Source organism: Orycteropus afer, unplaced genomic scaffold, assembly GCF_000298275.1.
Source record: "Orycteropus afer afer isolate SDZICR_OR568_19922 unplaced genomic scaffold, OryAfe1.0 scaffold00394, whole genome shotgun sequence".
NCBI classification, from domain to species: Eukaryota; Metazoa; Chordata; class Mammalia; order Tubulidentata; family Orycteropodidae; genus Orycteropus; species Orycteropus afer.
Window position 1 is genome coordinate 2,615,774 of NW_006921981.1, and position 25,305 is coordinate 2,641,078.

The window sequence follows — 25,305 nt, forward strand, 5'->3', positions numbered from 1 at the left end:
GTAATCTGTGAGTTCTGTGTGGCCACTGCAGCGAATTATCGAACCCAGAGGAGAAGTGGTGGGTGCTTTGGGAGGAACGGTTGGAGCAAGGGCTGGAGGGGGGAGGCAGCATGTCTGGCCTGGCAGGAATAGGCCTTGGGTTACTGCTGGTAATCCTGTCTTCCTCTTGGAGGGTTAGAGGAGGTCAGAAGATGCAGCCCCCCTGCCCCTCTGGAAGCAATATTAGCCAAAGTTTGTTATGATCCACACATTCACATGCCTTTGCATAGTCAAAAAAACACAGGTAAACATCTTTCTGGTATCCTCTGCTTTCATTGAGATTCATCTGACATCAGCAATGATATCCCTTATTCCACGCCCTCTTCTGAATCCAGCCTGAACAGTTAATTATCTTCAGCAAAAAGAAATTTTACTTGTGTGTGATATTAATGATATGTTCAATAATTCCCACATTCTGTTAGATCACCCATCTTTGAAATGGGCACAAATATGGATCTCTTTCAGTCAGCTGGCCAGGCAGCTGTCTTCCAAATTTCTTGACATAAATGAATAAGCACCCCCAGTGCTGCATCCATTTGTTGAAACATCTCAGTGGATATTCTGTCAATTCTTGAAGGCTTGTTTTTTGACAATTCCTTCAGAGCAGCTTGGATTTCTACCCTCAATACCACTGGTTCTTGACCTTATGATACCTCCTGAAATGGCTGATTATTGACAATTCTTTTTGGTATATTGATTCTGTGTATTTCTTCCATCTTCTTTTGATGCTTCCTGCATAGTTCAGTATTTTGCCCATAGAATCTTCCAATATTACAACTTGGGCTTGATTATTTTTCTTCAGTTTTTTCAGCCTGAGGAATGTTGAGTGTGTTCTTCCCTTTTGTTTTTCTAACTCCAGGTCTTTGCACAATTCATTATCACGCTTTGCTTTGCCTTCTTGAGCTGACTTTTGAAATCTCCTGTTCAAGCTCTTTTACTTCATCCTTTCTTCCATTCATTTTAGCTACTCTCTATTGAAGAGCAAGTTTCAGAGTCTCTTCTGACATCCATAATGGTCTTTTCTTCCTTTGCTGTCTTTTTAAGGACCTTCTGCTTTCTTCATAGATGATGTGCCTGATGTTATCCTACAACTTGTCTGGTCTTTGGTTACTGGTGTTCAATGCATCAAATCTGTTCTTCAGATGGTCTCCAAATTCAGGTGGAATATAATCCAGGTCATATTTTTGGCTCTAGTGGACTTGTTTTAATTTTCTTCAGCTTCAATTTGATCTTGCATATGAGCAATTGATGGTCGGTTCCACAGTCAGCTCCTGGCCTTTTTATGATGATATTGAGCTTCTCCATCATCTCTTTCCACAGATTTAATTCCTGTGTATCCCTTCTGGTGAAGTCCACATGTATAGTTGCTGTTTACATTTATGTTGTTGAAAAAAAGGTATTTGCAATGAGTAAGCCGTTGGTCTTGCAAAATTATATCATGGGGTCTCCAGCGTCATTTCTATCACCAAGGGCATATTTTCCAATTACTGATGTTTCTGTTTCCAGCTTTTGCATTCCAATCACCAGTAATTATCAATACATCTTGATTACATGTTTGGTCAACTACAGACTGCAGAAGTTGGTTTAAAAAAAAAAGTTTAATTTCTTCACCTTTGGCTTTAGTGGTTGGTGTATAATTTCAAATACTACTGGTTTCCTGGTAGGCCTATAGATATTATCCCATCACTGACAGCATTGTACATCACGATAGCTCTTGAAATGTTCTTTTGGACAATGAATGCAACACCATTCGTCTTCAATTTGTCATTCCTGGCATAGTAGAACATGTTATTGTCAGATTCAAAATGGCCAACGCCAGTCCATTTCAGCTCACTAATTTCTAGGATACCAATCTTTATGCATTCCATTCATTTTTGACAACTTCTAATTTTTTTAGATTCATACTTTATAATTTCACATTGCAATTAATGGATGTTTAAAGCTGTTTCTTCTCATTTTCAGTCATGCCACATCAGCAAATGAAGGTCTACCTTCAGTATAGTAGTAGTTGTTGTTGTTGTTGTTATTTGCCGTCAAGTCGGCCCCGACTCATAGTGACCCCTCCTTGGGTTTCCGAGGCAGTATCACTACGGAAGTAGGACTGCCCAACAGTATAGTAGCAGTAATAGAAATAAGGTGGAAACATCCAAGTGGATAGATAGAAGGTCTGAAAAAACAGGAAAAGAAGGTCAAAGAACTAGAGGTCACTGTAAGGATGAGAAGTAACTTTTAAAAAGGTGATAAAATGCCTGAATTGGAGTGTCAGGAAGACTGTGGTCTGAAAAGGTACATGGAAAAGGAAGCCATAGCCATAAGGACACCCTAGGCTCTGGTGGCATAGTGCCTAAGGCATTTGACTGCTAACCAGAAGCTTGGCAGTTCAAATCCACCAGCCACTCCACAGAAGAAAGACTGTGCAATCTACTTCCATCAAGATTTACCACCTCAGAAACCCAAAGGGGGTTGCTATGAGTTGGAATCGACTCGATGGCAGTGAGTTTCGTTTTTGGTTTTTTGGGGCATGGCTGAGCAGAGTGAAAATGAAATATAAGGATGAGCTTCTAAATGGTTCCCAACAGGGATGGCAGTGAGGGATAAAGTCAGCAGGAAGGTGTAGAATTGAGTAGTTATTGCCAAAATCATTCAGAGATACACACCCACATACATATGTCCACATATACATATATATGTTGTTGTTGTTTGCCATCAAGTCAGTCTCAACTCACAGAGACCCCTCCTTGGGTTTCCAAGGCAGTATCACTACGGAAGTAGATTGCCCATCTTCCTTCCGAGGAGTGGCTGGTAGATGCGAACCGCCAGCCTTCTGTTTAGCAGTCAAGTGCCTTAGGCACCATGCTACCAGAGCTCCTATACTCCTATATGTACATGTATAGCCTAGAATTAATTACATTTCATCCAATTCTTATAACCACCCATAGTAGGCTGAATGAACTTCTCCAAAAAGCTATATACATATATATATATATATATATATATATAAAATATATACACATTCTAATTTTCAGAACCTCTGGATGTTATGAATATTACTTTATCTGGGGGGGAAAAAGGTATTTATAGATGCAATTAAATTAAGAATCTTGAGATGAGATTATGCTAGATTATCTAGGTGAGCCCTAAATCAATGCTGATATGTACCGAATGCTTATCATTTACTAAGCAGTGCCAGAAATGAAGGGGCTGTGTGGGTTCCCCTATAAACAACCAAGATCTGAAGAGACACAAACCGCCTAAATCACTGGAAGTCTCTTTTGCAACAAGCAGATCATCAGTTCAGCCTAGTTTAAATATAGCTGATAATTCAAAAAGGACACTCCAGATCTAGTTATTATACACTGCCCTAATGCAAGACAGCTCTCTGAACACACTGTCATTTGTTAATACACTGTTTACTCTCCTAAAGGAAATAGTTCTTTAACCATGACAGGAACCTTAAGAAACTCACCATCACAAATTAGAGTTATAAACCACATTAAGGGAAAGTAGGATTAGGAGGAAATGAGAGAATTAGAGAAGGAAGATGGAGGCAATTAACCAGAATTTAAAAATGTAATCAATCAGGAAACTCATTTAATGAGATTACAGACTAAAAGAACAAACCAGAAATAAACATGACCATGAAACATTATAAAATTGTTGAATATTAATGATTTCAGAGTACATAATGTGAAAGTAAAATGAATCTCTATGTGCTTAAAGAATTCTATCATATGAGAAAAAGTAAAAGTGAGAACTATTTGAACTGTTTTACAACCATCTCCAATTTCCTTGTGGTTTTACAATTAAATTACGCTTCAGAATTTCAACTTATTTATTTATGAAATGAAAATGACTTCAAATCAAAAGCAGAGAAAGGTACTATCATGGATTGAACTGTGTCCTCCCAAAATATGTATCTACTAGGCTAGGCTATGATTTCCAGTGTTGTGTGGTTGTCATCCATTTTGTGATCTGATGGAAATATCCTCTATTTCGTGAATGAGAGAAGATTAGTGTGGAGTGTTATCTTCGGTCACAGCCTTACCTAAGGGGTGACTCAAGTCCCACCCTTACTCAAGTCACACCTTTGCTTGAATCACACCTTTTATCTTACTAAGAGATTAAAGGAGAGAGAATCCAGCAGAGAGAGGAGGGACCAAACTTCTGCCAAAAAAGAAGAGCCAGGAGAGGGGAACATCCTTTGGACTTAGGATCCCGATACTTAGAACTTCCCAGATCACGGGGAAGACTGATACTGAAACACATGGAGATCTCTAAGAAGCCAGGAATCATAAGCTGAAGAGAAAAGGACCTTCCTCCAAGCTAAGACAAAGGAAAAGCCTCCCCTGGAGCTGGTATCCTGAATTCAGACTTTTAGCCTCCCAAACTGAGGAAAAAAATTTCTGTTAAGGCCATCTGCATGTGGTATTTCTGTCATAGCAACACTAGATAACTAGACAGGGATACTGTCTAGACAGTGGACACTGTGTGGAAAATAAATTTCAAAGATTTCCAAAGCTAGAGCATATTTTCAAGTCTGTAAACAAGGCACCTTATAATTCTCTACCTTCAGTCTCTTGATTCAGTAAAAATAAAGTCCAATTTCTCTTCCTGTGAGTCAATCTGAAAAGTGTTCTATAATTAGAAGTGTTAATTTCTGGGCAATTGACTTAATTATTGGGTGTTCTGGTGGCATAGTGCCTAAGGCATCTGACTGCTAACCAGAAGGCTGGTGGTTCAAACCCACCAGCCACTCCTTGGAAGGAAAGATGGGCAATCCACTTCCATAGTGATACCATCTTGGAAACCCAAGGAGGGGTTGCTATCAGTCGGGTTCAACTCCACAACAGTGTGTTTGGTTTGATTTGATTTTGACTTAATTATCACGAAGGCAATATATATAACATGGTTACAGTAAAATCATATTGATACCAGTAAGCCTCAAATTTCTAAAAACAAAATAGGCCACATCATTTCAGTCAAGGTATTCTATTAGTAACAAACCTCACATAGATCGTAAACTGTAGAGGTATTATACAGAGACTTTTCTAGCCAAATGTTGTAGAATATGTTGTTTTGAAATGTTTTCCACTGCCTCCTCTGTAAGGAGGTGCACACACACACACACTTTTAATACTTTACTGACCTTGTTCTTTCTAGTAATTAGAAACACTAGATAACAAATCTAGGATCAACTTATAACTCAATAGCCTAGTCATTCCACATTCCTAAAGAATAATACTGATTGTCTTAAATGATGGCTCTGTCTACTCTTTTCATTTCTCTTCTGGAGGAAAAATATTCATCAACATAACAGCCACTCTCTATCTCTAGTAAAACAGGATATTATAAACAAGTCAATCTGGTTTACAAAAAGTAAGATTACTTCTATGAAAAATCAAATGATATATAAGATAATGAATTCTGGAAAGTTTATGTATCTAGCACTTAATTTATTTCCTACCATTTGTGGTTTTTTTTAAAAGTTCCTAGCCCATACCTCACACCATACACAAAAACTAACTCGAAATAGATCAAAGACCCAAATGCTAAACCTGAACTATAAAGTTCCTGGCAGAAAACCATGGGACCTGATTTAAAAAATAATAATTCTTTTTTTAATAATAGGATAACAAACATAACTACAAATATATGAGTAGCAGAAGACAAATTAGATAATTGAGACCTCATGAAAATTAAATATTTATGCTCATCAAAAGACTTTCATGAAAAGAGTAAAAAGAATGGGAAAAAAAATCTTTGGAAATGGCATATCCAGAAAGGGTATAATCTCTAAAACATACAGAAAACTTCAACACCTCAAAATCAGAAAGTCAAACAATCCAATTTAAAAATGGGCAAAGGGCATGAACAGACACTTCACCAAGAGGACAGTCAAGCAGCCAACCAAATACATGAAAATATGCTCACGATTATTAGCCATTAGAGAGACGCAAACCAAAATTACAATGTCATACCATCTTATCCCAGCTACAATGGCCCTGATAAGAAAAATAAAGAGGATGTGGGAAGATTGGAATCCTCATCCACTGCTGATAGGGATGTAAAATGGCACTTCCTCAAAAAACTAGAAGTAGAAACACCTTAAGATCCAGAAATCTCATTCCTGGGTATATACCCTAGAGATCTAATAAAAGAAACAGGGACAGACACACACATACTTATGTTCACTGCAGCAAAAAAAAAAAAAAAAGAAAGAAATAATCCAAGTGCTCATCAACAGACAAACAGATAAGCAAAATGTGGTACATACTCACAATGGAATACTATGCAACCATAAAGAACAATGATGAGTCTGTGAACCATATCATAACATGGATGGACATGTAAGATATAATACTTAGTGAAAAAAATCAATCATACAAGGACAAACATTGTATGACTCTACTTTTATAAAAAGAACAGATATACGCATAGATCACTGATCAATGGTGGTTAACAGGGATGGATGGGGGAGAGGAAAGCACTCTCTAGATCACAGATACTTGTTATTTTTGGTGATGGGAAAGTAGCACCATATGTGGGTATAATGAGCACAGCTTGACCAAAGTAAATGATGCCACTAAGAAGTGCTCAAAGGAAAAGGAAGCTTGTGCTAAAGAATATGATGTGTATAATTTGGCAATAATAATAATAACAATAAAAAACACAAGGGTATAGTCACAGATATACTGTATAGGTATAGCTATGTACTTACATGTGCACAGATGTATGTATACGTACATTTACAAATTTGTGCATGCATATATATTTATAGAGGACACAGTTACAGATACTTCTCAGACATAATAAAATACCTTGCAAGACTGGTTTACTGGGTTTGAAGGCTTAAGACCTTAGTCTCATGGGACAACTCAGTAAACTGGCAAAAAGTTCACACTGGGCATCCTCACGAGGTTGAGTAGCATCCAGGGTCTTAAAAGCATGTAAGCGGCCTTCTAAGATGCAACTACTGGTCTCTGTGCATCAGAAGCAAAAGAGAAAGATGGAAACCAAAGACCCAGAGAATAGTCTAAACAGCTGACTACCTGCACAAGCCACTGTCTCAACTAACCTGAGACCAGAAGAACCAGATGGTGCCTGGTTACCACTACTAACTATTCTGATCAGGGACACAACAGATGGACCCTGAGAGAATGGGAAGAAGATAAAGAACTCAAATTCTTAAGAAGTCCAGACTTACTGGACTTGTTAAGACTAGAGGACTACTTGGGACTATCCCTCTGAGATACTCTTTAAACCTTGAACCAAAGGTATGCGTGGAGGTCACCTTTCAGCAAAATTACAGACTGGCACACAGAATAAAGGATACTACCTCTGAGTATGTGCTCCATTAAAAAAATATCCATTTGAGACCAAAAGGTCAATAATTACTGTAAAGCAAAGATAAAAGATATGGGGGCAGGGAAACTAGAGCACTGGAAACAGAACAGAATCCAATGAAAGAGAATGTTGACACATTGTGAAAAATGTAACTAATGTCACTGAACAATTTGTGCAGAAGTCATCAAACAGGAATTACCTGAGATCTATGTTAAAAATGAGTCAGAACCCGATTCAGAATCTCTGGGAGTAGAAGCTGGGAAACAAGCTTGTGACAGCAGACCTTCAAGTAAGGCACACTGATGTTTGAGATTCCTTGTTTGTGACAATTTCTAAATGTAATTAGTAACATTTGTAACAATCAAAACCCTCCTATCTTCATTTCTTATTAGTTTAACTTGCATTAAATGTATCCTCATTTACATAACTTTCCGACTTGTGCACAGTTCAGACACTGACATGTCTATTTCATCTCAAAAAATACAACATAAAGATCTGATAGAGCCAAAGACTGTCACTAATTCAAGTAATAAATCACGAAAACAAAGGTTCAAGCAAAACGATGTATTTAGCATACCTCTGGAGAAAAAAATAATTACAAATTTAAGGTTTAAAATTATTAAATATATTTTTCTAAACATTCTGCTGTGTTTCATAGCTAAAATTTAACTACTGATTAACACCTGTAAACTCTCTTCCCTATCTTGACGGGGGAGGGCCTTTGTGTCGTAGCTTAAACCAAACTCTGCTAAGTTCTGCTATGAAGGAAAACAAGTATATGCAAGATGAGGGACCCACAGGTAGTCTGACAGTGAAACATAACAAATCAAGTTGACCCAATATAGGATTTGAATGCAAGAGAAAAATAAAATCAGGGTGATGGCTCACATGCTCTGGTGTGCTCAAGACTGAGATAAAAATATCCAATCACAATCAACACAAACTTTTAATTTTCCAAAGGCATAGTGCTCGCATTGTAGGTGTCCTCAGAAAACCTCTTAACCTTCAATGAACCTGATCCTGTCCTCTGGTCACAATATTACTTATATATTATTCTCCTTGTTATTCTACTGACAAAAGACAGGAATGGAAATGAAGGGTTTTTTTAAATATTAAACCACTGTGTTCTCCAAAAATTAAAAGAAAGCTAGTTTCAGAGGAAAAAGGAGAAAGCAGAGAAAAGAGGAATGCATGAGGGACTGGGACAGGCTGCTGTGCTTAAACTGGTCAACTGCAAGATAAGGCCATGGCAACAACAGCCAGCAGCAGCTTGGACCAAGACGGCCAGACAACTGGCCTGCGGGAAAAATACCGCAAACAGCACAGACAGCCTGCGGGGCTGTCAGTTTTCTAGGAATGCCCAGAAGCTACCTAGGAAATCCAAGCTCTAGAAAACTCACTCCGTAATGTGCCTCTCTCCTCTCCTTACGTTACCTTCCCCACCCACCCCAACATTTTAAGACAAAATTGAAAACCCAAGCTTGAAAGGGGACACAAGTTACAGAAGACAGTGTGGGTAGAAGGGTAAGGGGGGGTGGGCAGGTGAAGAAGCATGTATGGAGTTTAAGTGGATTAGGCAAGTAGATGCAATGAACTGGGAACTGGGTTGGGAACTATGAGTATCACTTTGCCCTCCAGATGTGTCTCTGAGAAGGGATGAGACTTCACCCAGTGCAGACATGAGAGAGGTCCCTGTACCCTGTGTGCTAACACAAAAGTTTTAGCTTCATTTGAAGAAGAACCCAGCATGGAACCTGTGGAAAAAGCATTATAGGACAAAGGAAAGGAAGCAGAAGGAAGGAAAAAACAGACCCATGGAAAAGATGTAGATCTTATAAGGACCCTTTCTTTAGGAAGTTCTTGAGAATCCTATAGAAGCAGAATACTATAAACCTTACTGTTTTCTATATTAAGTCCTTACGTCCCGTACTTTGATTCATTTCTAGAAAATCATATCCCAGCTCTAGCCTTAAAAAGCAGGCTTTTGCAAAGACAGACAATGGAGGAAAGGAGTATTAATACAGGTGTGAAGAGAGAACTAATAAGCGATAGAGCTATTCACACACAAGAAAGTCTCTAAATAAAATCAGAGACTAAAATTCACAAGAATTAAAACATGTTCTAAATTTAGTAGACCCTAGGGGATGGCCTCAGGGCCTCAGGCAATCAGCTGCCACACCCAAGGCTGGCGGTTCAAACCCACCAGCCCCTCCCGCCAAGTAGCCAGTGCCGTCTCTTTGGGAGCTCTGGTAGTGCAGTGCCTAAGGCACTTGATTGCTAACTAGAAGGCCGGCGGTTCAAACCCACAGCCACTTCTCAGAAGGAAGATGGGGCAAAGGAAGATGGGGCAATCTACTTCTGTAGTGATACTGCCTTGGAAACCCAAGGAGGGGTCACTATGAGTCGGGTCTGACTCAACGGTACCTAAGAACAACAACAAATTTAGTAACCACTAAAGAGTATTAGCGTAGTGTCTAAAGCACTTGACTGCTGACCAGAAGGCTGGCAGTTCAAACCCACCAGCTACTCCTCAGAAGGAAGACGGGGCAATCTACCTCTGCAGTCATAATGCCTCGGAAACCCAAGGAGGGGTCACTATGAGTCGGGTCCGACTCGACGGCACATAACAACAACAAAGAGTATTAAAGTATACTTTCAAGAGTATTCTTGAAAACTAACTATAAAAGCCCATTTTTGAAACATATGTGTTTAAAAGTTTAAAGCTGCCCTTATGGAATAAAGTTTTATTTTTTCTCAAAAAAAAAAAAAAGAGAGAGAGAGAATGATAACCTGACTGTGATAGGCAGTCTCTAAGATGTCCTATCCATCCCACTGAGTGTGGTCACAGAGACTCATTTCTGACAAAGAGAATATGATAAAGTGACGGAAGTCGGCCTTGCACTCGCTGGTGTGGTTTCTTTCTTTCTGAGGGAAGCCAGCTCCCACGTTGCAGTGTGCCCTAAAGAGAGGCCCATGAAGCAAGGAATTGAGGGAGGCCTCCATCCAACTCCCATGGAACGAAGGCCATCAGACCCACAACAATCAAGAAACTGCATCCTGCCAAAAAACGGCATGAGTGAACTTCCAAGCAGATCATTCACTGATGAGTCTTCAACCACAGTCCTGACAACATCCTGACAGCAGCTTAGTGAGAGACCTTGACCAGGGGCATGCAGTTGAACTGTGTCCAGATTCCTGGCCCACAGAAATTATGAGATAACAAGTATCTCTTATTTTAAGATCTTAAATTTTGGTGTAATTCGTTACAAATAGATAACTAATACACTGACCAAATCCTAGCATTTCTCCAGTTTCCAATCCTCTGCCCACTCCTCCACAGTCTCCCAAAGTACCTAACACCAGAATGACACTGTTGAGTTAGCTACAGAGAGAACACACTGGAGTTCCTTCACCAAGGGAAATGATTTAATCAGAAACATTCAATCATTCAACTATTACTTTCTAAGCCTCTAGTACATACTAAGAAGCTCTGGTGGCATAGTGCTTAAGGCATGTGATTGCTAACCAGAAGACTGGTGGTTCAAACCCACCAGCCACTCCTTAAAAGGAAGACTGGGCAATCCACTTCCGTAGAGATAGACCATCAGAAACCCAAGGACAGGTCACTATGAGTCAGAATCTACTCAATGGCAGTGAAAGACAGAGTGAGTACATACCATGACAGAAACAAAATGTCTTAAATCTAGTCTAGGAACATTTGCTCTATATTAGGCTACTTGTTAACTTTCCATTCCTCTCACCTGGTAGGCTTCAAATATTCTATTCCTGCCTAAAGCATGATTTCCCAAGCCAACCCTTTAATTACCCGACTAACTAAAGCTTTTGCTCTCAGCTTAATCTTTGTTTGCTAAGAAAGTCTTCTCTTAATGCCTAAAAACTCTTGATCCAACAGAGTGCCTCATTCCCAACAGATAACTCAATCTCCTTCCTTAAAGAAACATGTTGTTGACATGTGCCGTCGAGTCGGTCCAACTCACAGAGACCCCTCCTTGGGTTTCCAAGGCAGTATCACTACGGAAGTAGATCGCATTATCAGATATGAATGCCCTCAACTACTTTTCTCAACCAGGCATCTAATTTTTGTTATCACAAACATCTTTATCTCTTTCTCTTCCATCTCCAAAATGAATCAACCTATACACTCGATCCCACACCCCCTACCTGGTCTCTCTGATTCCAATCTTGTTCCCTTTAATCCAGTCACACTCTTGGTGGGAAAAAAACTCATTGCCATCAAGTCGTTTTCAACTCATAGCAACCCCTCCTTGGGTTTCAGAGGCGGTATCTCTATGGAAGTGGATTGCCCAGTCTTGCTTCCAAGGAGTGGCTTGTGGGTTTGAACCTCCATTAGCTGTCACAAGCCTTACACAGTACACCACTGGATCTCCTCCATTCACACTAGTGAAGCCTAAATGGTATTTCTAAAATATAAATCTAATCATGTTTAAAACTTGTAATCAAGTGACGTTGCCCTCAGGCTGAAGTTCAAGATCGTGAACCCAGCTTGCTCCAATGTCTCTAACTGGACCCTTCACACTTCACTCTGCTTCACCCTTCAACTCACACTGTTCTCTGTGCTCTATGCTTTAGCCTGTAAAAACCGCTTGCCAAGTCAATTCCAACTCATGGCGACCCTGTGTGTGCTGGAGTGTAACTGTATTCCATAGAGCTTTCAATGGCTAATTTTCACCGGACCTTTTTTCTAAATGCCTCTAAGTGGACTCAAAACACCCAAGGAGTCTGCTTTAACCCTTTTTTTAACTTTCCATTCCTCTCACCTGGTAGGCTTCAAATATTCTATTCCTGCCTAAAGCATGATTTCCCAAGCCAACCCTTTAATTACCCGACTAACTAAAGCTTCTGCTCTCAGCTTAATCTTTGTTTGCTAAGAAAGTCTTCTCTTAATGCCTAAAAACTCTTGATCTCATAGCAACCTGTTTTTCATATTCTATTTCAGTTAACTCTTTAGTTATCAGAATTTCCCACTGATTATACACCTGTGTTTTCCTGACGATGCAAAAGCCTTTCTTTGACTGTGTGGATCACAACAAATTATGAATATCATTTTGAAAATTGAATATTTCAGAACACTTAACTGTGCCCATGCAGAACAGTATATAGACTAACAGTCATTCAAAGAGAACAAGGAGTTACTGCATGGTTTAAAATCAGGAAAGGTGGTACTTTCACCATACTTACTCAATCTGTATGCTGAACAAATAATCCGAGAACCTAGACTATGTGAAGAAAGAGGCATAAGGATTGAAGGAAGACATCAACAACCTGCAACATGAAAATGGCACAACCTTGTTTACTAAAAGAGGACTCGAAGCATTTACTGATGAAGATTAAAATTACAGCCTTCAGTATGGATTATACCTCAACATAAAGAAAACAAAAATCCTCACAACTGGACTAATAAGCAATAATTATCATGATAATAGAAAAAAAACTGGAGTTGTCAAAGTTTTCATTTTACTTGGATCCACAATCGACATCCATGGAAGCAACAGTCGAGAAATCCCATGACATACTGCATTGGGCAAATATGCTGCAAAAAATATCTTCAATGTGTTAAAAACCAAAGATGTCACTTTGAGAACTAAGGTGTGTCTGACCCAACCCCTTGCATTTTCAATCGCCTCACATGCATGTGAAAGCTAGACAATAAATAAGGAAAGCTGAAGAAGAATTGAGGCATATGAATCACGGTGTTGGTGAAGAATACTCAATACACGATGGGCTGCCAGAAGAACAAACAAATCTTTCTTGGAAGAAGCACAGCCAGAATGCTCCTCAGAAGTGAGGATGGTGAGCCTCTGTTTCGTGTGCTTTGGACAAGTTATCAGGTGGGACCATTCCTGGGGCAAGACATCATGCTTGGTAAAGGAGAAGTCAATGAAAAAGAGGATGACTCTCAGTGAGACAGACTGACAAAGCAGCTGTCCCAATGGGCTCAAACAAAGCAATGACTATGAGGATGGCATAAGACCAGGCAATGTTTTGTTCTGTTGTACACAGGGTTGTTATGAGTCAGAACTGAGTTGACAGCACCTAAGACAACAAAAACTATGCTCTTCTGCTCCATGAAGGAGCTCTGGTAGCACAGTGCCTAAGGCACTTGACTGGTAACCAGAAGGCTGGTGGTTCAAACCCACCAGCCACTCCTCAGAAGGAAGGTTGGGCAATCTACTTCCATAGTGATACCACCTCAGAAACCCAAGGAGGGGTCGCTATGAGTCAGGCTCGACTCGACAGCACATAACAACAACAACAACAATGCTCCATGAAGACAAGGATTCAATGCTGAACCACAGTGCCCTGTAGACAGCTACTCCAAACGTGTGCTGTATGAATAAGGGAATGAAGTCTGCCTAGAGCACATGTTACATGTTTTCTTTCAAATCTTCATATCTATCCTTATCCCTTATGCCTCCACATGTTCGTCTTTCCATTTCATTCCCCCTTTCACTATACACCCCTTGCTTCCTACCAAATGAGCCACTTTCAGTTGACTGCTCCATTTACTACCCAATTCTGTATGGTCTCACGACACTACAGAAATTGCTCATGTATTGGCTTCTATGGACCTTCTAATTACCAAATCAGTAATTCTCCTTTCAAACTTTACCCCAGCAAACCTTACTCCATAGCAAAATGCATCTTATTGATTACCATCTTTGCAATTTCTAATTGAATAAAATTTCTTCATAAGGCCTTTCCTCACTTTCATGATCTCCCTGTTTTCCTTCTCAATTGCCTCATCCTTGGCTATCTTCTCCTCAGCCTATAAGAACTCTCCTCAGTCAGCATCTCAAACTTTCCGTAGTGTAACCATATTGACTCCCATTTAGGGCTGGAAAGAGAAAAGGGGAGCAGAGCTTTATGGGAAACTTCTCCAACTACAATTGGGCTTCTTCTGTAGTCCACGTTAAGAGTAACTCAGTGAACCCCTTCTGCCAGCTAGAGTGAGATTTATTACTCACATGCATTGGGAAAGAAACTGGTAAGTGCCATCCACCTACTTATGAAGCAGGGGCAGATTACTCATAAGGTAAGCATGATCTCACTTGTGCTTGCTTACTAATACACAGTAATCAGTTTTATATTGTTTCACAACAAGCTGTTTCAACCAGCTGTGGTGAAACAAATGTGAAACTGTTCACTACAGATTTATAAGCACAAGTAAGACCATGCTTACCTTGCTTACAGGACATCTGTTCCTGTCAGGAACTGCAAATTTGAAAAGAAGCTTTGATTCTGTAAGAAAGTGCTTGAGAGAAAGACAGATGCCAGCCATACCCAGAAACAGAATTTCGATATGGTTTAAAAAAAAAAAAAAAGGTGAACTTGTTCACTACAGAATAGTAAGTAAGCACAAGTAAGCCCATGCTTACCTTGCTTACTGAGTAATCCAACACTGCACTGAAGATATCCAACTCTCTCCTCCTGGGCTCCAAGCCCTTATTTCCTCCTCCTTACTGGTATATTCTTTCTGGATATCCCACAGACATCCCAACTCAATTTCTCTCAAACCAAAATATCCTCCTCAACACATGGGCTTTTCTGTATTCCTATTGTTAGCCATCTAGTTGACTAACCAGAAGCTCTGGTGGTGTAGTGCCTAAGGCATTTGACTGCTCACCAGAAAGTTGGTGGTTCAAACCCACCAGCCACTCCCCAGAAGGAAGATTGGGCAACCTAGTTCTGTAAAGATTTACCACCTCAGAAACCCAACAGGGGTTGCCGTGAGTTGGAATAGACTGGATGGCAGTGAATTTGGTTTGGTTTTGGTGAGCTGACCAACCTAGACTATCAGCATCATCCTAATGCCACTCCTTTTCTTTCAATCTCACCACCATTCACTTCTTCTCAGCTATGCCTGATCCAACCACCAGCCAAATCAAGTTCTAATCTCTTCAAGTCTAAACTACTGCAACTTCCTACCTGGTCTCCCTGACAGTGGCTGCCCTTTGTAGCCCGTCTTCAGGCTAGAAGGATCACACTAAAACAAAGGATTGCATCATTTTCCATTTCAAAACTTGTGGTGTTTCCCACTCTTCACAGGACAACATTTTAGCATGGGATGTGTGTGCCAGTGAGGAAGGCCCAGAGGAAAGAGATTCTCAAATCCATGGCTCAACCAGAAGAACCACTGGAAGGAGCCATGTAGAAAAACACAGTGTCTCAGGCTTGGTGAAGAAGAAAACAAAGATCTTTGAAAACAGAGAGCAGATTACAGCAGCTCAAAAGGAATACAACTAGGACCACCTAGCCGGGCTCAGGAGGCTAAAGTGCTGTGACAGGAAACCTTCTGAGGTAGCCTAGACAGAAACCCAGCCAAAGGGTCAGGTAGGCCAAGCAAGGGCCTAACTAGCCCACCTTCCCATATGGCACATTAAAAAAAAAAAAACAACTCACCGCCATCAAGTCAAATCCGACTTACAACAACCCCTCCTTGGGGTTGGCTCTATGGAAGTAGGCTGCACGTGCATACACTGCCACACTAACCTCCCATGAGCACCATCTCCACCATTCCCAGGCAGGCTCAAACCCCATGGAGGCCCAAATAACAAAGTTTTTTGCCAGGTCATTTCCCTAAAGGTAAAATTACACTAAAGTGGCCTGACCACATTCTACCTCCATCCAAAGAACAAAACAGTCTGTCAGTGTCTAGAAAAAGTCAGGGCTCATGTTGAGTCAAAGAGACAATGAAATCCCCACTCCCAGGAAACTTATGCAATCTTCCCTACTATACCGCCCCGCTGATTATACCACATTTTCTGTCTTAATCATAGACAGCTAGATACATTAGCTCACAGCTTGCCTAAGCCAAGACGAGTTTCTCTCTGCTGGGAATTTCAGGGACCTCAAGTGCCTGAACACTAGGCTGGGCACTACAGTGCAGGAGACCTTTCCTAATCTGGTCACGTGCCACAAAGTGGTAGCCAAATGGAACTACTTTTCATTTTCCAGAACCTACTTTTGCTTGTGGTGTTCCCTCTGACCAGACTCCCTTCTACTATTCCTGCTCAATTCTGACCATTCCCACCTTTCCTCCCTGGCCCAATCCAACTATCACCTCCTCCAAAAATCTTTTAACCAGCCCTCGGTCCCCACTGCATGCTTCATGGGACTTGTTACAACTCCTTTATGGGACTTTTACCATTGCATTATAAAGGAAGGAACTCTGTCTTATTTAACTCTAAATCTTATGTGCCTCAGACAATGTCGAGCCTGTATCATGTGCTCCATTTCTCCCTGTTAAATGAATTCATGAATTTGTTCATTTCCTTAGATACAGGAAAAGGACAATTATTTAAGCAGCAGTTTCTAGTAAAATATGTTGTGTTGCAAGTCATATTGCAGATAACTTCAAACAAAATAAAATTCCACTCTATCCAGTCAAGTCAAAACCTTGGAAGGACACTACATGCATCTTTTTGCAATCATGCACAAAGGTAGCATAGAATGAGAAACAATTCACGGCTCTGCCACTACAGATCTAGTGCATCTAGGGCCATTTGTCCATGGACTTCCTGCGACGGTAGTAGGCATGTCTACAAACCAGTTTCCCTCAATACTAAAGTTCATGATATAAAGACTATCTCTCTGTTTCCTCTGTGAATAAGACATTTCAAGGCTGTTTGAAATGTCTTAAAGTTATGGGCTTTGCCATTAGAGAGATGCATATCAAAACAACAATGACATACCACCTTGCCAGAGCACTAGTAGCAAAGTTGAAGAAGATAGAAAATAACAAATGCTGGTGAGGATGTGGATTGGGACTCTCATACACTGTTGGTGGAACTGTAAAATGATACAACCACTGTGGAAAGCAGTATGGCGATTCCTTAAAAAGATGGAATTAGAAATACCATTTGACCCATCCATTCCATCACTAGGTACATATCCTAAAGAAGTGAGAGCCATGACAAGAACAGACATATGCACACCTATGTTCATCACAGCACTATTTACAATAGCCGAAAGATGGAAACAACCTAGGTGTCCATCAACTGAGGAATGGATAACCAAACTATGGTACATACACACAATGGAATACTATGCAACCCTAAAGAATAACGTAGAATCTGCAAAACACCGCATAACATGCATGAACTTGGAGGACATTATGCTGAGTGAAATAAGTCAATCACAGAAAGACAAATATTGTATTAGTCCATTACTGTAAAAGTCAAGGAAAGGTTTATCTATGGAAGGAAATTTTCTCTGTTGGTTACCAGGGGTGGGAGGGGAGGGAACGCTGTTAGATAGGTAGAGATAAGTATTGATTTCGGTGAAGAGAAGGGCAATGTACCAAATGTGAGTGACTGACATGGTGGCACTGAAGAAGAAAGAGAGGTACATGGCAGGTACAGACAACAAAGATGAACCCTTTTTCACATACAGTACTGCATTGTCAGTGAAGGCAAACATGGGTAAACGGGTGGAGATGGGTGGACGGGCTGAACTATTAGTTATGTCTATGAAGCAGGAAATGTACCCAAGACCATGTATAGGGTTGGCAGACAATGGTCCTAGAAGTGTATTTGGATGATCTGTAAGAATTCCCAGGTGTATAGTAGAGTTGACAAGGGACAAAGTTGCAGCCACTTCTTGGTCACAGCCAGCTACCCAGAGGGACCGAGAAGTTGAACCAGTGGGCTTAAGGCCATAGTCACAGGGGACATCAAGCTCAATTGGCATAACATACTACACAAAACACTGTTCCACCTCCTACTTTGGTGAGTAGCAACTGGGATCTTAAAAGCTTGTAAGCAGCCATTTAGATGCAATGATGGGCCTCTCCTCGTCCAGAGCAAAGAAGAAAGAAGAAAACCAAAGATTCAAGGAAACAATGAGTCCTAACAACTGGAACACCATACGATCTACATTCTATACGACTATGAGACCAGAAGAACTAGATGGTGCCTAGCAACCACTGTCAACCACTCAGAGGGGGATCTATGCAGGAGATCCTGGATAGAGAGGGAGAACAATGTGGAACAAAACTCAAAATCATTTGGAGAAAAAAAAAGGGGGCGTGACCAGGTTTGCTGGTCTGATAGAGCCTGGTGGAACCACTGAGACTATGGCCCCTAGCTGCCCTTCAGGTCTGGAATTGAACCCACACCTGTGGCTTCCAGCCAAACAAAAGACAGGCATATGAGTTTACACCCTGAGGCAGATACACTCCTTGGAGAGAATAATCATGGGCGAATAGAAGGCCTGTTTGTGCACAGGGAGACAGCTAAGGCAGCAGGAGTGTGTGGAGGTATAGACTCAGGGAAGAGGCAACTATCTGGAGGAAGTGGGAGGGGAGCTTTTGCATTGGGGTAAACTGTAGTCAATGTCATGAGACAAAGTGTATGTGAACTGCTGTATGGAAAGTGAATTTGCTTTGTAAATTTTCACAAATCACAATTAAAAAAAAAAAAAAACAGGAGGTTTTTTTTTTATGAAGTAAAAAAAAAAGTTTATGGGGCTTTGAGTTCTATGCAACTCATTACAAATTAAGACCCAGCTAAGAAAATGCTGAGTAACATCAAAAACGAACAAGAACATATTGCCTATAACAGTGTGGTACATCTGCCCAGGAGAGAGGGAGGGAAGGATGAAGGGATAGACACAGGTGAAGGAGACTACACAGTAACTAAAAATAATAGAAGGGCTGCCGGGAAAAGCGTATCCCAAAAATAGGTCTCTGAATCAACAAGGTAGAGAAATGTAACTGAAGTCTAACCAGATTGGTAGAGTAATACTTTTTTTTATTTTTTACAGAAGAGATCTGAAGCATTTATTTAGAACAGAAATAAAAGATACTTTTATATACCATATTTTAACCATAAAAAAAATTCCCCAAGATATAATTCAGGCTAAAATATAAGTAATTACAAGAAGAATCCATGTGTATGTAATGAAAACTAAGAAGCTAATTAGTTTTGGCTGTATCTTCTTAACAAGAAATATGTGGTGAGGCAGGAAGTAGGCATGAAGGCACTTTCACTGCACGCAAAGGTACTGTGGTTGTCTGGAGGAAAACCACTTGTGCAAGGGACTGCTGCACTGTCAGTCAGCTGAACTGGCCACGTTTCTCAGGGAACACCATTTTTATGTGAGAAAACAACTGACAAATTATGGCTATTTAGACTCATGTATTTGACCAACATTTTCTGAAAAATCAGTGAAGTGAGTCTGGCACTTCCAGAAAAACTGGCAGTATTTTGTTTCCAATGATAACATTTAAACTTTTGGGTGAAAATCTGGATCTGGAAAAAAGATTTCCAATACTTAAAGATAAAATAGGAGGGTTCTGTTGTTGTTGTTGTTTGACTTTTTTTTCATAGTGCCTAAGGTACTTGACTGCTAACCAGAAGGCTGGTGGTTTAAACCCACCAGCCACTCCTCGGAAGGAAGATGGGGCAATCTACTTCTGTAGTGATACTGCCTCGGCAACCCAAGGAGGGGTCGCTATGAGTCGGGTCCAACTCGACAGCACATAACACAACAAATAGTACTAAAACCAAAACAAACCAAACTCACTGCCATCAAGTCGATTTTGACTCATAGCAACCCCTTCTTGGGTTTCCGAGGTGGTATCTCTATGGAAGCAGATTGCCCACTCTTCCTTCCAAGGAGTGGCTGGTGGGAACAGTACTAGGTTTTAGAAATAAATTCATTTCAACAAGTTGGTACAGGTTTTGGTTTTCATTTTTCTTGCTCTGTTTAAGAGATTTTTTTAAGTTATAACCCACAAGAACAGAGTAGTCTAAACCAGTTCAACCTAATTGCCTATAATTGCCAAATCTGTTATGGCATCATGACACAGCAGTGACTGCTCTACGGCAAACAGTAAGCATCTGAGTAATAAAAAAAAAATCGTTAGCATTTCACAGCAATTGAATTTTAAGAATCTATTGATAACACCTTAATGCACTAACAATGACAACAACAAAAAAAGATAGCTGTCAAGTAAAAGTTGAAATTCTGGTTTCCTTTATCTTTTTGGGTAACATAACTTTAAAACCTTTCTCAAAATTCCAAGAAAATTATTTTCTACAGTGTAAAGAAACTTTTTCTCCAAAGTCTGTAAGTTAAATGCTTGAAAAAAATAATATCCCTCAAATAACGCCCAATCTTTAAAAGAACTACATGCATGAGAAGTAAAAAGTTGTATATAATAAAGAGTTAGTTTTAAGACTGCCAAAATGGCAGAGGATTTAAAGAAAAGCCTGTGCTGAATATCACGGCTAACCTAAATTCCACTGAGCTATCACTGCCCCAAGGAGCACTGATGGTGTGGTGGCTAAGGCACTCAGCTACTAACCATAAAGGTTGGTGGTTCAAACCCACCAGATGCTCCACAGGATAAAGGTGAGGCAATTGCCTTCCATAAAGATTTACAACTTTGGAAACCCTATTGGGCAGTTCTACCCTGTCCTGTAGGGGTGCTATGATTCAGAATTGACACCATGGCAGAGGATTTGGTTTTGGATCACCTTCATTCCTACTGTACGCTAGGCTTCAGGGGTTGTTAGCCTAAAGAAACCACTGCATTAATAGAGAATTGTGTTAAAATATTCATACTCCTTCAAACTTCAACCTCAAACTTGTATTTTGGGATATGTTGAGATTTCAATAATTACTGTCTTCTCAAACATTTTATCTGGGCTTATACATTTGTATATTCTTACTTACATCCAAAAGTTTAATCAAGAAAAGTAGCAGTTTTTTTTTTAAGGAATAAAATAATCTCCGAGTTTCCTGCTTCCTACCCCTCTGCAATTAATTAAAATAATCTATTATATGAGACAATGTCCTGATAATAATTCCATCTCAACCAGGTGCTTTCACTTTGTAAGAGCTCTGTGTGTGTGTGTGTGTGTGAGAGAGAGAGAGAGAGAGAGAGAGATATCTGGGTGAAAGTTTGCAGAGCGTGTGCACGTGTGCACGTGTGTGTGTGTGTGACTGACTGACTGATTTGGGTAAAAGTTTACAGAGCAAATTCACTTTCCATACAGCAGCTCACATACACTTTGTCTCATGACATTGATTATAATTTACCACAATGCAATAGCTCCCCTCACACTTGCACCCCGTAGTTATCTCTTCCCGTGTCCTTCCCTCCATGCACTCCTGCCCCCCAGCTGTCTCCTTGTGCATACACAGCCCTTCTATTCCCCCATGATTGTTCTCTCCAAAGAGTGTACTAATGTAAATGTTTCAAGAGCTGTTATATTAACTAACTCAGGTGTGATATTGTTATAGCACTGGCTCAAAAGAGAGTCTAGGGGAAAGAAAAGGATAAGATTCTCAACAAAATAAAATTTAGGGAAAAAAGAAAAATAATGATTTGAGATGCTGTTACTACACAATTTAACATTAAATACATAATAAACAAGAAAACTTAGAAAAGTTCTGAATATAGGATGTATCCAGATGAAATTCCTATTTTTCATGTATTAGAACAATACCATATTGGTTCCTTTAGAACCAAAAGAGGGAAAGATTTTTAATAAACAGACCAATTCAAACGGATTATACAAAAATTGTGTTTCAGGCCAAAGACCAAAAAATTGTATATGGAAGGTTAAATTTTTAAACTACAAGTTCTTACATAATGATTATTACTTTATCTCCAAAGTCATCCTAACAGGTAGAAGAACCAACCTGCCCATGAAAAGCAGACCCAAACAGATTAAATAGAGCATTCTTCTTACAAGGCAACTTAGCCCCTAAAAATTCAAGTGTGCCACCAATATTCCCTGACCCCATTCTAAAAAAGTGAGCTAGAACACATTCCTGAACTCTATCACGTTCCCTGATGGTTTCTCCATCATATTTTTACAACCAGATATTATATTTGAGTGTTTTTCAGAAAAAATGACCATTAAGTACTAACTCAAAGACTTGATATTAAATGGATCATGCTGTCGTGAATACATCCAAAGAAAGGCTAGAGCACCCAGGGCGGATCACACCTAATTTTACTAAGCCCATTTGATGCAATCTTTATTTCAACGTGATTAACAAAAGTCACATACCACAGCCATGCCCCAAAGCAGTTTAATGGACAAGTGTGAAATCTCATATTCAAATAAAAACCTTTCTGAAGGCCCCAGTTTAGACTTCAAATCCCAGAAGTAACAATCAGCGTTTCCTTCAGGGTGACTGTGGGAGGTGAGGGTGTGTCTCGGTGCTTACCGATGCCCGGAGCCACATAGATGAAGTAGAGACAGGACGAGGAGAGGGAGAAGAAGAAGATGAAGGCGAGGAGGGAGCGATTGGAGACGCGCATCATCCGCCTGAGCACAGACATCTTCCTCTTCCCTGCCAGCAGCTCGGGCTGCGTTCTCAGGCCGGACTCGGGGCACCGTGCAAGCCCTAAACTTCCATGAATGTGCAGCGGGGTCCGCGCGGGAAGGCTCCGGGGCAGAGGACCCGAGCGGGAAGGAGGAAAGAGGAGGGAGCGGACAGAATGAATGGGAGGCTGCAGAGTCGGGGGAGGGGAGGTGGGAGAAGACGTAGGGGAAGGAATGGAGGAAGGAGAGGGCCCGCTGGTTGGGGAGCCGGGGACGGAAGGAGCTCAAGAGGCTGGGGAAGGGCGCGGACGCGTGTTCTAACGCCAGACAGCGGCTGGAGGAGGGGCTGCAGGTGGGGAGAGGCGCTGGGTGCGCGCCGCGGCGCCCCTGCGGAGAGGGACTGCAAACTGCAGCACGCCCGGGCTCCCCGGCTGCTCCTGCTCGGCGGTGTCTAGGACGCGGAAACCCGCGCTCTGTGCCCGGGCCGCGGGAACTCCACAGGCCTGCGCCACCGCCTCCTTCTCCTCCCAGCAACGGCGCCTCGTGCCTGCGCGGGGCTAGCGTGGGCGCCGGGGCCGCAGCAGGCGCGCGCCACGCGCGGGGGCCCGCGAGGACCCTGGGGGCCGAGGAGCTGGGCGCTCGCCGGTGCGTAACCTCCTCTTCATGCCGCGCCAGGCCCCGGCGCCCCGCGACGGCCGCGGAAGCCGAGGGCAGAAGAGGGCGGCGTCCCGGCGAGTGGCGAGTGCGCTACGGCTCCGGCTCCTGCCGCAGCCGCAAGCTGCCCGCCCGGCCGCAAGGGCGGCAACGGCAGCAGCATTACCGCCACCAGCCCGGGGTGAGGCGCCCCCGCCGGCGCCGCCCCCGCAGGCCCCCGGACACCAGGCGAGGAGCTGCCTGGCGACGCGCGCTGCGGCCAGAAAGGAGGTCGGGCGCCGTCTGAGCCGCGTCTGGCCGGGAGAAGGGGGCGGGCCCGAGAGGGAGGGGAGCCGCGGAGGAACTCCAGGACTGGCGGGCGCGTCCCAACTCCCGGTGGCTCAGCGCTCTCGGTCGGAACTCAGCGGACGGCGCTGCGCCGGGACTGGAGGATATCCGAAAGGTCCCCGCGCCCTCCCATCTCCTCCTCCGAAACATCGCGCCTCCTGATTGGCCCGCGGTGATTTCGGCGAGCTACCAGTCCCTACCTCACGCCCCCGCGCCGGGACCTCCGACTGGATCACCTCCTGCGTCACCGCCGTCCCTGCCCGCCTGGGGATTCCAGCTCTTTGCGCCTCTCGGGGCTGGAAAACGAGTCTGAGCCTCTGATATGTTCTGCCCTGGGGATCGATAATGATGATGTACCTGGAAGTAAAAGGGTATCTTGAGGAAATGAGTAATTTTCTTCCAAAATACACGCTCAGGGAACACGGAGTATTTCCTTCCTGGATTAATGCCGCCCTCATCCTGTCTTTGTACAGAGACAAATTGTCATTGTGTGATATGGATCTATGTCTATCCCTTACCATAGGACTTGCTTTCATATCTGAGGGTGAGCATTGGGTAGTCCTACTGTAGCTGTATCTGTTTTCCAGGCGGGTCTGAAAGGATTTATGGGCGCCAATTACAGGCCCTTAAACGCCCCACCAGCTTCAATTGGCAGACCGTCTAGAGTTTAATCCACCTTCTTGGTCGTGGTCTACCCGTTGTTCAAAAGCCGTTGCTTCCTACTAGCTAAATTAGCTTGGTTCCTTAGCTATGCCACATTTTTTCATTGTGTACGTGCTGCCATCTAGTCAATTCCCACTCATAGCCACCCTATAGGACAGAGTAGAACTGCCCCACAGTGTTTCCAAGGCTGTAAATCTTTATGGAAGTAGACTGCTTCCTCTTTCTCCTCAGAGCGGTTGTGGGTTCCAGCCACCAACATTCCAGTTAGCAGCTGAATGCTTTAATCTCTGCACCACTAAAAAGTATCTTTTTCAGCCCAGGAAGTGGCTGGCTACACCATTGCTGCATTACTGCTACTGTAAATATTTGTATTTCCAGATGCAGTAGTCCTGAACCACTGAAGCAACTCTGATACCTTGTTATTAAGATACTCATGCCTAGATGGTCTATGTAATGTGGAGCCAAAAAGCTACATTTATTGTCCCACTAAGGCTGTTTCTTAAAAAAAGAAAAGGAAAACTTATACAAGCAAAAGAAATCTCTGAATGATCAGGTAGTAAAAATTGTAGTATTTTCCATCTCTGACCTCACTAAGTTTTCTATCTGCAGCAGTTCAACTGCTTGTCTGCAAAGCTGCTATCAACATGCTACCAATCTAGAGAAAGCTCCATTTCTGTGACCTTGCTGGCCTGGCAAGAGATTGATTCCTCCTGGGCACATTTTCTGGTGTTTGTTTGTTTGTTGGTGAGACTCATACCTTCTAGAAGCTTGTTTTTTTCAACCCAGAAACTGTGAAGGCAATACTACCTTACAAAGCTGTGGGATTGCAAAAGCGGCAAGGAGGCCACATGTTCTGACCTCCTCTAATCCCACAAGAGGAAGACAGGATTACCAGCAGTAACCCAAGGCCTATTACTGCAAGGCTAGACATGCTGCCGCCCTCCAGCCCTCC

General features: G+C 41.9%; 1 protein-coding gene across 1 annotated transcript in view; it reads right to left on the bottom strand.

Moving 5' to 3' along the window:
* Positions 1-22,726, bottom strand: part of B4GALT6 (beta-1,4-galactosyltransferase 6) — a 100,063-nt gene extending 77,337 nt beyond the window's left edge. Inside the window, exon 1 of the mRNA XM_007953450.2 lies at positions 22,612-22,726. Coding sequence (XP_007951641.1) covers positions 22,612-22,726 — 115 coding nt within the window. The remainder of the gene's footprint in view (positions 1-22,611) is intronic.
* Between the last annotated feature and the right edge of the window lie 2,579 nt (positions 22,727-25,305).